Below are 13973 nucleotides of genomic sequence, written 5' to 3' on the forward strand. Positions count from 1 at the left end.
AGGTGCTGAGCAAAACAAATGCAAGCTGGTGGTGCCTGAACCTGTACACATGGCCAGTTATTCACTTCCTTGTTATTGAGCACCTCTGCTCGTTTGGTCACGGCAAATTAAAATAAAATCAACAACAACAACAACAACAACAACAACAACAACAACAACAACAACAACAACAACAACAACAACAACAACAACAACAACAACAACAACAACAACAACAACAACAACAGTGAAAAGGGGAAAGCGAAGGAAGGGTGCTCATGCCAGGTGAAGGGGCAGGGATACCAATGATAAAAAATAACATATCAGAGTCAGGATTATGTCACACTGAACAATAAAAAAGGCATTGGGTAAATTTTCCACTGGTTTGAGGGAAAGACGCATTGGGTAAAACAAAAAACTTGATAGCAACATTGCTAGTTGTACAGCGGGCGCGTCAAGAAGAGCAAACCAAAACCTCTGTGAAGAGGAGACTTTGAAATGTCACGAATGCCCATGTTGTAAGACGATGGCTGTGTATTGTTTTCCTGTGTGATGACATTCCCCAAACTGTCTCGTGTCATTGAGTGCCTCTGCACTATGAGCATGTGTGATTTGGCAGTCTTGAGTCTTGTCTTTTCAGTCTTCTTGTTTGGTTGCGGTCACTGCTTTTCGTCATGTCTTAGTTCGAGTCCCAACGTAGTATGTGAATGATAACAATGTGGGAAAGCAAACACATACTTAACCTTTGTGTTCCAGCATCAGGCGCACAGAACGACTGTGACTCTGTTATTGACTATATGAAATGCTGGTGTCCACATTCCTGTTATCCATTGAAGCTACACGACAAGGGAAAGTCCCAACTTGTACTAGTACGGTTCTGAATGATATGAGAGATGTCACGTTCTGGCCAGTGAATACGGCTGGACTTGCAGCCAGGCCGAAATGAGCCATTATAATTACTGGCGCAATGATGGTGATGACTGATGCGTTGGTCCAGGAGTCACCACACGATGATATGCATCTGACCTTACCGATGGATCATGAGAGGAGCTAAGTCTAAGTCGCGTCCTGAGTTTCTCGCTGCACCTCCTGTCCAATCTGGCATACCCTTATCTCCTCCATATGTGGGTTGCTGGGACCATGCTCGTACAGAGCCAGTTGAAGAGATTCCACAGCGTGTGGGCATACAGCGTGAAACCATCTTAACCCTTTCAGTGCCACGGGCGACTTTAGTCGCCCAAAATGAGTATGTGTGTACAAATAAATTCGTATCTCCACTTCTACACACAGGAGAGTTACAAACGACCACTCTACGTGTTCAGGAAGACCTTGGCTATCGACTCATCACATCGTTTTGTGTCCGTGAGGATAGATATCGCCAGGGCGAAGCTTGAAGCGTGCGCGCTCGGACAAACAAGTGTCGCCCGTAGAAAACATGACGTATGCGCGTCGCGGGTTTCTCTATTTCTTTCGCGGCAACCCATGCGTATTGGGTATCAAAACATCGAGATATTCAGCGGCTTTCAGGCCAACTTTGTCCGAATTCCGTGCGTTGAAAGTTGACTGCACTGCGATCGATCGCGCGCGTGAGAAAGTGCAGATGCTACGAAAATGCAGAAAACGGACTTCGCTCAGGCGCCCTCGCGAGGAAGACTATTTTCGCTGCATTTTCTCTTCACAGCTGTCTGCCTGGCCACGATATCTTTCCAGAGAGCCATCGCTTGTAAAGATCCGTGGATATACAGCTGAGCTATGAAAAATTTGAGTTCAGCTCAACTCAGAAAAATTTGAATTTTTCTGACCCCCTTGGCACTGAAAGGGTTAAGCAGGTTCCCAGGCGGCTGTGAAACTCCTGCATTAAGCACCAACACTGACAGATGATGCACTGGCGGGTAGCTCAAGGAAACCCCACAGGATATAACGAGCACATGAAGAACGCCATCCAGAGTCACGTGACAGCTGCTAGGCCACTGAAGCGAGCAACGAACTCCGCCAGGCCGTGTACAGTGCTACTGGCGATCTTCTCAGCAGGTTCCATTGAGATGAACTGCTGGATGTTATTTACCTCGCCTAGTAAGCAGCGCAAACACAGGAGCAGACAGGCAGACACACACGTACATACGTACGCACACACATACACACGTACACACACACACACAGGCTCGTGTGCTGACATTGATACACCATACTGTCACACAATGACAGCCCAGTTGACCGAATGCCACAGCAAGGCACCAAGCTCCTAATTACCAGTGATTTTTAATGCTTACAAGCACAGTTGGCTTCAACAGGATACCTCTAGCTGTCAACGACGCAGTTGCAACTATCTTCCGAGCCCGCCGAGCCAAGGATCTGCCGCAGATGCAGTTGATCAATTGATCCATGCGCAGCAAGCAGTGGCTAAATAAGCCAAGGTGTATAAGTGGCGAAAGACGCCATACAGACATCATGGTACCTCTGATTGCCGATACTGGCGGCTATAAATCCTCCACGATTGCTAAGAAATCTGAGGAATTTGCACGCTTTTCGCCAAAAAAAAGTGTCCCCGTGAATGATATGGTCCTGGGAGATTACCCTCTGTCCGACCTGCCCATCTCTCAACCGATCACAACAACCTACCCCGGCTTAGTGCGTTGATCCCCCATGATCACTCAGCATACAGGTCTCTAAACAACTAGGTGTCCTTTGGTGAGAGGTGTCCTTTGTTGTGAGGTGTCCACTAAGAGAGGTTCCTCTGTGTACTTACAATCAGTTCTAATGGGTGCGTAGGACGGTGGAGGAGACATCCATCCACTGCCACTAGAAGTCTTGCTCCGCATGTGGCTGCGGTCACTAGCAAACTCGGCTAGGTATGACGCAGCAGGAACAACCCGAAAGATCCTACAACAGTACACAGAAACGGCATCGTGTTGTCAAGCAAAGGGCATACGCCTATGTGGGACATGAAAAAGTCAGTGACACCAAATCCCGGTTCAGGATATGCCCTCTGCTTGGATCAGTTCAAATCCTGACCAGTGGTGTGTGTGTGAGTGTGTACGTGTGTGTGTGGACGCACACGTGCACATGCACAGGTGTGAGCATACACAGGCGTATGCAGATGAAAGATACGGTCCATGCATCTGTCACCGTAGCAGTACCAATTATGCCCTGATAAACAAAATCCGATTTTTCCTTTCAATGCGTCGAACTACATTTTGTCGGCCTTGGCACTGAAAGGGTTAAACATGTACCTGTACGGACGGATTCATAAGAGTTATTATTATTTTGCTTGTTCGCGTTGGCATCAACCTGCATAAAGCAGGTATATAGCCTTCGCTTAAGCTGCCATAAAAAAAGAAAGCTCATCCTAAGCGAGAGGGCTAGAGGGAAATATAACGATAACGAGATACAGAATACAAAGAAATCCAATGAGTTCAACATACAATTCAAAACAAGAAAGAAAGGAAAGAAAAACAGAGCCGAATCTACCGATTGATCCATCAATCGACAAAGGGGACTAATCCGTTAATGTTGCAAAGTATTGTAGTTGCAGATCCCCAGGCCAGGGCCAGCATATTGCCGATTCTGGATAGGTCTCTGCAGCATTTGATGTGGTAATTATCATAATTGTTGATAAAATTGTTAGAGTATCTAGAGTATCTAGTGTGTTAGAGTATCTAGTGTAATTGTATCCGTTATTATTGTTAAGGGTATCTAGTGTAATTGTATAACTTCAGCCATTACACACAGCACACATTAGTTCCTTCCACTTTCGACGATCCTGGGCGAGCTGCCTCAGTGCAACTAGATCCTCGTGTGATGTGAGGGAGTTTGTGGATCTGGAATTTTTCAGGTCGTTGTTGATGGATCGCGGGAGGGTTGTTCTCGGGCGGCCTCGGAACCCTGAGCTTCCTGGCTGAAAGTATGCTGACATAGCCTGCTGGACCGGGGATGAGGTGTCTAGTCGAAGCATGTGGCCAAGCATTCTCCACCTAGCAGACTGGATGATTCTGCTGAGTGGCTTGGAGCCAGTGCGCCTGTACAGTGCTTCATTGCCTATTATACGGGGATATTTGACCTCTATGACTGCTCGTAACTGCTGGCGGTGGAACGAGTCAAGTTTCTTTTCTTGAGTCTCTGTCAGGCTCCATGTGCCGCAGTTATAAAGAAGTATTGAGAGAATAAAGCTGCTGTATAACCTAATCCGAAGGGGTTCACGGGCATGGTTACCTCTTAGCCATATCACCCACAGCTGATGTAAGGCACATGTTGCTAGACGTTTTCTCCGACTGATATCTTCCTCCACTCCAAGCATCGATCCTAGTTTGACCGTGTTCCGCCATCGCTCGTCTACTCTGTCCTTTTCTCTTTTAATTGTAGTATATTCGGTTTTGGCTTCATTCATTTTTAAATTGTATTCCGCTAACGAGGATGATAGTATGGGTTGATTGTCATGCAAATATTGTAGGCTGGTGCTGATGAAGTCTACGTCATCCGCATACGCTGTTTCATTGGGCAATTGAAGCTGAATATCCAATGCTGGTCGCGGTGAGAGTCGCTCTCGAATCAATCTCAATGCAGCCTCGAGGTAGACAGTAAACAGGACTGGCGATAGAGAATCACCTTGTGGGGTTCATAAGAGTACAGACAAAAAAAAGAGGTTCGCCTATATACCATAGTCTAGTTAATTTCTGACCAAGAGAGGCTGAATCAAAGGACAAACATTCGAGGAACGCAAATCTCAAAGAAAATACGCTCAGCTTTCACCGGTTCCAAAATTCAAATCGGTGGTCGTTTGGTAAAGTGTTGTTGCCCTGACTTCCTGTACATACAACTCAGAAGTGTTTCGTAAGCTTGGCAGGAACATAACGCTAATGCCTGAAAGAAACACGGATCTTTAACTCTCCTAACGTGCCTTTGCTGGTGGGCTGATCTACTCACCTCCCACCGCTTTAGGAGCTGCATCTGCGCCTTTGATCTTTGCATGGTGGTGGCGTTCCTACGGATGCTGAAAACTCACGTAACTGAGTCTCAAGCGAACCATGAATTTTTTTAACCGTAAACATCCAGTCCAAACACGTCTGATCAAAGATTACCTTACCTTCTGAACATCGGGTCAGCCACTTGCATGCCGAATGAGTCCCTCGCGTACCGCGCAAAGCCGCAGGGGAACGGCAAGCGTGTGTCCAGGTCGTACACAACGGCATGCTGGCCGGGCGGATGACATACGAACACGACATGATAGTCCTGGATAGATTGCGAGAGTTATATGTGTCGGCACATACACACACACACACACACACACACACACACACACACACACACACACACACACACAAATGCACATACACACACACACACACACACCGCCTTCGTCTTTGCCTGTTCCCGTCTGTCTCTGTTTTTCTGTGCCTGCTTCAGCAAAACATTGATCATCCAAACAATGACATACTGGCACAAATCCAGCCAAAGGATTCAGAAAATACTAGGGCTGAAACGAACTCCTGCTATCCACTTCAAATATGTGTTCGACGCGTGTTAACACATGCAGGCAAGTCTTCTCGACAAGAGATTTTCGTTGCCAATAACCTCCAGCAGGCTCTTCTAGGACGCCCTGCAATAGTCGCTTTGGATCTGCTGGATGTCAAGGCTGACATCTCCGAAGTCACGTCTTCATCGAGTGGTATTTGCGACACCGCGACAGCACTGCAACTTGCTGCAGCAGCATCCGGCTGCCGAAATTCCAGCAAACCCCAAGGCCAGCTGAGCCACGGGAGATTGAAGACCTGGTCCAGGCTGCCAGAGCGGCAGCTACATCCCCATCAACAACACCTGGTCCGGAGGAGCTGTGGCGAGGTGTGTGTGTGTGTGTGCTTCCCGCAGGAAAGTGGTTCTGCATGTTGGAGGGCTGTCACCAACAGTGACAGAAGAACGTTTCCGTGGCTACGTGACACAGAGTGCCAACAACCCAGGTGTCATTGTGCTCCACAAGTGTCACATGCAAGGTGCGAAACGTGAGAAGTCGACCGTGTTCGCTCGGCTCACTGTGAGCGCACCCACAGCTGCGGTGCTTCTTTCTCAGGGTTTCTGGCGAGGTCGCACATACTGTCGTCACTGGGTGTTTCATGCTGCAGAATCCAAGGCCTCACTGTCAGCCACAAGGGCAGGACGACGACTGACGACGCGTCCACAGACACTGAACACAGTTCCCAATGGTAGCGGCATTGGCCTGACGATCTCTTTATTATCATCATGACTTCTCCCCACGTCAGCTAACCAGTCATGTTCCTCACCTGCCCCAACAAGACTAAGAGTATTGTCTTTGGATTCCTTAACATCTGTAGTTTGCGCTACAAGGTCGACTTATTAAGTCCTCTGATCAGGGAACAAAACTGGGACATCATTGGAGCTGAAGAGACATGGCTAGATCCATCAGTTACGAGTGGTGAGGTGAGCATTGGTGGCTACAGTTTGTTCAGAATGACCACCGGGGCCACAAAGGAGGTGGTGTTTGTCTGTATTTTCGCTCATCCTTGCCCAGTAAGCCGAGACCAGACCTGAGCCAAGTGGACCTGGAAGCAGTCTGGGTTGAGTTAAACGGAAAAGACCATCGCCACTTAATTGGATGTGTGTATCGATCCCCAGATAAGCCAGCCTCTTACTGGACTGTGCCTTTAAATATAATTCAACAACTACCTCCCCCCCCCCCTTTCCTCCCTCCCTCCCTCCCTCCCTCTCTCTCTCTCTCTCTCTCTCTCTCTCTCTCTCTCTCTCTCTCTCTCTCTCTCTCTCTCTCTCTCTCTCTCTCTCTCTCTCTCTCTCTCTCTCTCTCTTTCTCTTCTGCGCATTTTTTCTCCATCTGCGCATAAAATCTAGACTGACAACCTGCTTGTTAATCATGCACCTGCTTTCAGGCGTAAAAACCCTGTTGTAGAGGTCTCAGTCCTCATTTGTTAGACTTACCTGTCTTTATAAATGTAACTTACTCTCTCTCTCTCTCCCTCTCTCTCTTTCTCTCTCTCTCTCTCTCTCTCTCTCTCTCTCTCTCTCTCTCTCTCTCTCTCTCTCTCTTCCAGTGAGTATAACCTTCTGTCGCCAGGGTAGTTACCGGTCATTAGCAAAGCATCGTGTGAATAACACAGGAGTGGAGTAAGCATTAAAGCTAAATGACCATATTTCCTAGGAGTAAGTTATTGAGCACAGTATAACACAGGTAGTGAATGATCCACCGTGCCATGCTCGAAGCACAAGCACTGCATCCACCGTGCCATGCTCGAAGCACAAGCACTGCATCCACCGTGCCATGCTCGAAGCACAAGCACGTCATCCACCGTGCCATGCTCGAAGCACACGCACTGCGAGTAAAGCCTTTGACAAGGTGAAGCATGCCACCCTCATCCAGGACTTGTTCAGCATCGGTATATCCGGCACAGCCCTGAAATGGTTTCGGGACCATCTGTCTGGGCGCCATCAACGCGTTCGTATGGGCTCCCGACTGGGCAGAACTGCACCGTGCACTTGTGGTGTGCCGCAGGGCTCTGTACTAGGACCCATGCTGTTCTCCATATACACCAGAGATGTCCCCTCTGAATCTGCGCCGGCATCATCACTGCAGTTTGCGGATGACATCGCCCTGACATGTGCAAGACGGACAGCGCAAGCGGTGTCTGATGCGCTCAGCTTGGCGGTTACCTCCCTCTCAAGTTGGCTGGACGCTCGTGGTCTTGTATTAATTGCAAAGAAGAGCAATGTATTGGTTTTTACCAGCAGCAGTGGGCAGCAGCCGGATGTGGTTGTACGCTGTCGAAATGATGTCCATCCGCACACCACCAGCGCGAAATACCTCGGCGTCTTAATCGATGAACGAATGGCCTGGCAACCGCAAGTTGATCGATGCATCTCACGCACTGCCATGAAGATCGGTAGTCTGTGGCGGGCGTGACGCTGCCTCACTCTAGCTAGTCGAAGCAAGTACTTCCTATCTGTCATCATGCCGGTTTGAGTATATGGATCGTCAGCATATGGCTCCGCTTGACCCACAACCAGCTAAACCGCTTGCAAGTGGCCCAAAACCGCGCAGCAAGGGCGGTGTTCGGACGACCACGATTTACCAGGGCCAGTGACCTCTTGGAGAGGCTCTCTGTATATCGCGTGGACGAGGTATATCGCCAGAAACTGCTCGTGCTGGTATGGTGGTGCGTTCCTAACCGTGCCAGTCCTGCTCTGCAGGCACTGTTTGTTCGCAACTGCGGAGCAACTCGCCTTCAGCGCAGTCTGGGCCTACAACAACCAATAGCCAGAAGCCGAGCAGGCCAATGCCGACCGGCATCTCGCGGTTGCCTGTTATGGAACCATATACCTGACACGGTGCGAGCCATGGGCAACATCCCAGCATTCCGCCGAGCTGCTATTCCTTACACGTTGTAGATTGCTACACAGTTGGCCATACCATGGTATTCAGTACCCACGAACTTTGCAAAGCCGATAATGTGATAATGTACCGTGGTGCATGCACCGATGGTACCACCACTTCGTAGACTGTCTCCCGTTCATTTCTGTGCTCCTGTCTTTATTCTCTTGAGTTTGTGTACTCGTTTCGCTGTTTGTTTGGTTTATTTGAATTCGCACAGTACACGTGTACTTCAGCTATTCTCTCCTCCCTCTTCTGAGTTTGACTCTCTGCTGGCCTTCTCTCCTCCCATCCCCGGCCTTACATCGTATTGGGCCTCGGCAGCCCCCCCCCCCCCCCCCACCACCACCACACGCACACACTACATTGTCATATAGCACAGCTCAACCATTCGCTACCCTGCTATTGAGCACTCCTGCTCGTTTGGTCTCGCGAATCCAAATAAAATCAAAAAAATCCACCGTGCCAGGTTCAATGCACACACACACACACACTGGATCCACAGTGCCAGCTCCAAATACCGAGTCCACGCCATACTACGGATACCAATTGTATCGTGTCAAGTTTTTTTCTCTTCTGAAGACTGATTAGGACTATCTTGTGGTCCAAAATGTTGATCGGGGTAGAAGACGTGTGCAGTATAGAGTGGTTTCAGATCTTTGTCATGTGACTAAATTTGTGTAGATAGTGATCATGTCATGTGGACAGTGGAACCAACATGGCCACCGACATCATGTGACCCGTACATGCAGGGGTTGAGTGAAGTTGGAACCAACATGGCTGCTGTGAATGGTCATGTGACAGATGGGAACCACTCTATTTACACCAACAATCACGTTACTAGCTGAAGTGATAGGAGTCTAAGACCTTACCCATACAACTAGTCCATTACGATCCTTGCCGGCGCGCTGCTGGAAGAGCGGGATCTGTAGGCAAACAGAGACAACAAGCGTGTGAGCGAAGGTGACACCCTTCAGAATCCACTCCGATACGCACACCAACCAGGCACATGCACCAAGCCAATACATGAGCTTAATACAAGTACGACTCGACTTCTTTTTTATCGACCATGCACTCTAAGCGGAACAAAAATACATAGCAACTTGTGCTGGCAATACATCATTCGAACAGCTTGCAAGGCTGATGAATTGACCGCAACTACTTCTAGCCTGATCTACACCACGCAGCTGGTTGAAGTGGCTTTTTCTGGCCAGAAAATCCCTATTTTTCATTTTTTTTATATAATTTGTTTACACACACACCACACCACATACTCTGGCGTACACTGCCTGTTGGTAACCACACAGGAGAACGAAAGAAGAGCTAGGAGAATAAGAAAGAGAAGAAAGATGTGTGCGACCATAATCGTCGGGAATTGAACCCGCAACCTCTCGATCGGAAATCAACTGCACATACCACTGCACCATACGGGACACACACACACGCACACACACACACATACACACACACACACACACACACACACACACACACACACACTGCGGCCCGTACCTTTCGAGCGGGATTGGATATAAACACCGCATAGGAAGAGCTCAGCAGCTCTGATCCTTGTTCCTTCAGGGATTGGCACAGCTTCCACACGTTCTCCTCGCTAAACCCAGTTTCAGAAAAGCAAAACAAAATTCTTCAAACGTAAATACAATTCAAAACTGCCAGTGAGAGTATGCATTGGAAGAGCCTTGCTAGATGATTTTTTTAGCTGTGCAGGCCAGGCGGGACTTTTGGAGCTCCGTAGCTTTTTCGCCTTTTTCGCAGCCCCTGGCAGCCCAGCCGGCATCAGGCCGGTCTGGAGGCTCGCAGTAGGTAGAATTAGGAGTAGTACTGCAGGATTTTTGATTTTGATTGATTTTATTTCACGCAGGAGGGGCAGGGCAGTGTAATGCTAGTGGGTCTTCCCGTCCTTTTTCACTCATTTCCACCGGCCGTCGGCGAGGTGACAGATGAATCGCTCCAACTCCTGTGCAGCCTTCCTGGCATCGAGAAACACGTCGTCAGCCTGATGCAGACCCTCATTGGTCATGTGGGCGAGAGCCTGCCTAACGTTTTCTATTTTAACGACAGATTTCTCCTCGTTAATTCGTTAGAATAGGCACTTTGTTATATATACGGCTTTTACAGTATATGCGAGTTCGGTATAAGTTGAGTCGACTGTACACTTATTGCTTATTGGACAATATTAGTGTAACTGTGCATGACCAGCTCTTCTGGCAGCCACATGAGTCTCTGGTTCGTAAGGCCTCTGCTGCAGTTGAACAGTTGTGGTGTCATGGACAATCACTCACAATCAGTGCAAGACGTACCTTTTTGTGGTATGCTGGCAACATCCAGTCGAAGCCAGCCTATGCATCAACATGTTATATACATGCCTACAATTTATAGTTACAAGTGGATCATGCAATCCTGGTGTCTTCCACATTCACTAACGAACGACAACGTCACCGGCCAGTTTGCCTCTTCAGCATATTTACCGCCTGAAAGTCGTAGCCTGTTTTTTTGCTGACCAAACGAATCTGCCAGTGTTTTTTTTGTTCTCTTTCAACAGTTATCCGTCCGTAAACGTGATGCCAATGTTCCGTCAGTACAGAGGATTATCGGCCCATCACCGGTGGCCCTTCCAAAAAAAGTACGCATAATTTTTTCTCCTACGACCATCCGGCCAACGTGTAATCCATTTCATGGCAGCTCTCTATGGAACTTTGTGCTTTCAGCCAATACCTGCATGCAGAGAATTATCAGCCTGAATGACTCAGTCTGCGGACGTCCTTACTCTACTGTGCGCATCAACAGAGCGCTTGTTTTCTTCACTCGGGCAACGATGAAGCATACGAGTAACCAGACCCGAACAACCCGTCCACCATTTCAACAACAACAAAAAAACACCCAGTCACAAGAGAACGACGTTAAAATCCGTTCATATTGTTCCTCTGTTGTCATGGTACAAGTGCACTCACTTTACTTCTCAGGGCAGCCGGAAGCACTTTTTGATTGGTCCAGTAGTTTCAGTGCCTTTCATACTTTGTGTATGGCCTCTCCATACTAGTAAATATAATTATGTCGGTGGCTAAAATGTTGGTCCGGTGATAACCTGACCAACCGGACCGGCTCCGGCGGCCCTGTTTCATCCTTCTTAATCATGCTCAATACTCCTCATGGTTGAAAGCGCACTCATACCACGAGAACAATGGAAATAATATGTTATGATTTGAACGTCGCTTTCTTGTCTCCTCGCCGACTTTTTAACTCCTCGTGGTTACTTGAAAGTTTTCATCGCTTTGAGAGAGCCAGCTCATGACTAGGGAGAAGGCGTCATTGCCTGTTGGCTTGACGAAGTGAAACACAGAATGCCATACCATGCCATACTAGCCTTTAAGATCTGTATTCAATACAATCAAGAGTACATAACCCCCAGAGGGTGCAACTCGACTATGGGTGCTGTCCCGACAGAATTTCAAGCTGACGTCATTTTTATGATGCAATGCGCACTGTACACGGATTATCAGACGAATCCGGAACCTGTGGTTGACCAAAGCCGATCTGATCCTGTACAAATTATTGCAAAGAAAAACGTGTGATGCGTTGACACCCGTACACACGTTGTAAATCACTGGTGCAAGGAGCATTGCGTCATAAAATAATGACGTCAACTTGAAATGCTATCGGGACAGCAGGGTATGTGGGAGTTGCACACTCCGGGGTGTTATGTACTCTTGCTCCAATCATAAGGGTCTGGATCACTTCTGACATACGTACATCACCGCAGTCAAACCTGTAACTGGTCATGATCTCTCTTACCAGTAGCATGCAGTATACACGCATGACTCTCTGGGTAACAGGCAGCAAACATCATCACTCCGACCAGCATCAGCCATAATAGTGAACAAGTGTCACAACGTGTCGAGATTTTAACATTACAAACGTGTAGTTGTAGGGACTCTGAGTTTCTTGATCGAAAAGCTGAGGCGGGCGAGAACAAGTGTCTCCGTCTCGACATACACGACAACAGACAGTACAATGTACACAACGAACAAAACTGCTCAGCTTCCCATTCATTTACTTCGGGGATCGATATCCTGGCCTGCTGCCCAGCAGAAAGTCAACTAATGGAAAAAGTAATCCAAAGTTGTTTCTGAGCCTGACAGAAAAATAATAATTTTAAATTTGACTGTGCGAAGCCCTCAAGGCCGCGCGTCCGTTGCAGAAAATGATGACGTCAAAATTATTGACTTTGCAAGGCGCTGCAGGCAGGCATAGTGGGATGGTCTAAGACCATGATTGAGAAACAGAGGGTACCAGGTTCAAGTCCTGCTTGGAAGCGGTAGGATTTTTCCAGCCGTGCTGCGACCCACAGTTAATTGGGAACTCGTGGCCTGGCACGAGGAAAATATGGATGCAGTGAATGGGATTTTCGGTCTTTGACCACTTGCTGGTGAGCTGATCTACTCACCTCCCACCGCTTTAGGAGCTGCATCTGCGCCTTGATCCTTGAAGGGTGGTGGCGTTCCTACGGATGCGGAAAACCCGGCTTCCAGCCGAGTCTCACGCGAACCGTGAATATATATATAATATATTTTTTTTTAAGGCGCTGCTTGTAGGCCATACACATGCACACACTGTTTGAGAACGGGTTTATTTCAAGAGCACCCTAGGACAGGTACGAGGTGGTTTGGCTTTTTTTAACATGGTTGTAAAATGACGTTTTTTCAGTCACTTCTAGACAAGCTACGTCCAAATGAATTGTTGCAAGTGGTAGTGCTATCCTTCATGCCCGTTGTGTCCAAAAATGGGAATGACCCCACTTTGGAAAGTGTCTTGAATCATGTCCTACTTTCACAGTGTTCTCAGGATTCAAATAATTGGGGTGTCATTTTTTAACAAATTTGTAAAATGGCATCACAAACTGGGATATTCGGTCATCAATGTTGTGAAGTTGATAGATATCACTTCAAGGATTGCTAGTGGATGAAAATTAATCTGTCAACAGAGGAGTGAACTGCATGCATGCTGCGAAAGCCGTGTTTTTGTATTTGTAACTAGTGGCTGTGTTATACGGTGGAATTGGATAGATAGCATAGCATCGCAGCGATGTTTTCGTTCTCACAGAGTGCATTCCGTGACCTACTGTTCTTTATTACTGTCTCTAGTGATGGCAAGACGACCTGAAGTCGTCCAAAGGCCCTGCGGAAGCAATTCACTGCCCTCCTCGTCCATTCAGGGGCTCATTTTACACATTTTACACAAAATGGCAAAGCACCCACCACTAGTTATACCAATCCATGAATTGAGAATAATAATAATAATAATAAAACGTGGCAGGGAGAATTAAATTATATGCACCAAATTTTCTGGTCAATATTGATCTACAATAAACTGGCTCCCATTTGCCACCACCCATGTTTCGATACAGCCATCCTGAGCAGAGAAACAGCCAGAAGAAAAGCAAATTTTACACATTTGTTAAAAAATGCCAAATGTTAAAAAAAGCCAAATCACCTCGTACCCTGCCACTCCCGCCAGAGATTATTCTTGGTTGATTGGTTGGTTTTGATTTCACTTCGCACATTCAAACGGCAGGGGCGTAGCAGCC

At 47.6% G+C, this 13973-nt stretch overlaps 1 protein-coding gene across 1 annotated transcript; it reads right to left on the bottom strand.

The window, feature by feature from the left end:
* Window positions 1–65: 65 nt before the first annotated feature.
* On the bottom strand, window positions 66–12494 carry LOC135812448 (protein N-terminal glutamine amidohydrolase-like). The gene is made up of 6 exons (XM_065325815.1): window positions 12182–12494; window positions 9881–9980; window positions 9241–9294; window positions 5060–5205; window positions 2726–2859; window positions 66–2049 (listed from the first exon to the last, which is right to left on the bottom strand). Exons 1-6 carry the CDS (start codon window positions 12256–12258, stop codon window positions 1928–1930), a joined length of 633 nt encoding a protein of 210 aa, XP_065181887.1. The 5' UTR covers window positions 12259–12494; the 3' UTR covers window positions 66–1927.
* Window positions 12495–13973: the final 1479 nt, after the last annotated feature.

The sequence above is a fragment of the Sycon ciliatum genome, chromosome 1, assembly GCF_964019385.1.
Source record: "Sycon ciliatum chromosome 1, ocSycCili1.1, whole genome shotgun sequence".
In the NCBI taxonomy this organism is placed as follows: Eukaryota; Metazoa; Porifera; class Calcarea; order Leucosolenida; family Sycettidae; genus Sycon; species Sycon ciliatum.

Coding starts and splice junctions, on each gene's coding strand:
- LOC135812448 (XM_065325815.1), bottom strand. CDS start 12,258: ATGGCTGATGCTGGTCGGAGTGATGATGTTTGCTGCCTGTTACCCAGA. Junction 9,981..12,181: donor GTGTATACTGCATGCTACTG/GTAAGAGAGATC, acceptor AACTGGGTTTAG/CGAGGAGAACGTGTGGAAGC. Junction 2,050..2,725: donor CGCACCCATTAGAACTGATT/GTAAGTACACAG, acceptor GCTGCTTACTAG/GCGAGGTAAATAACATCCAG.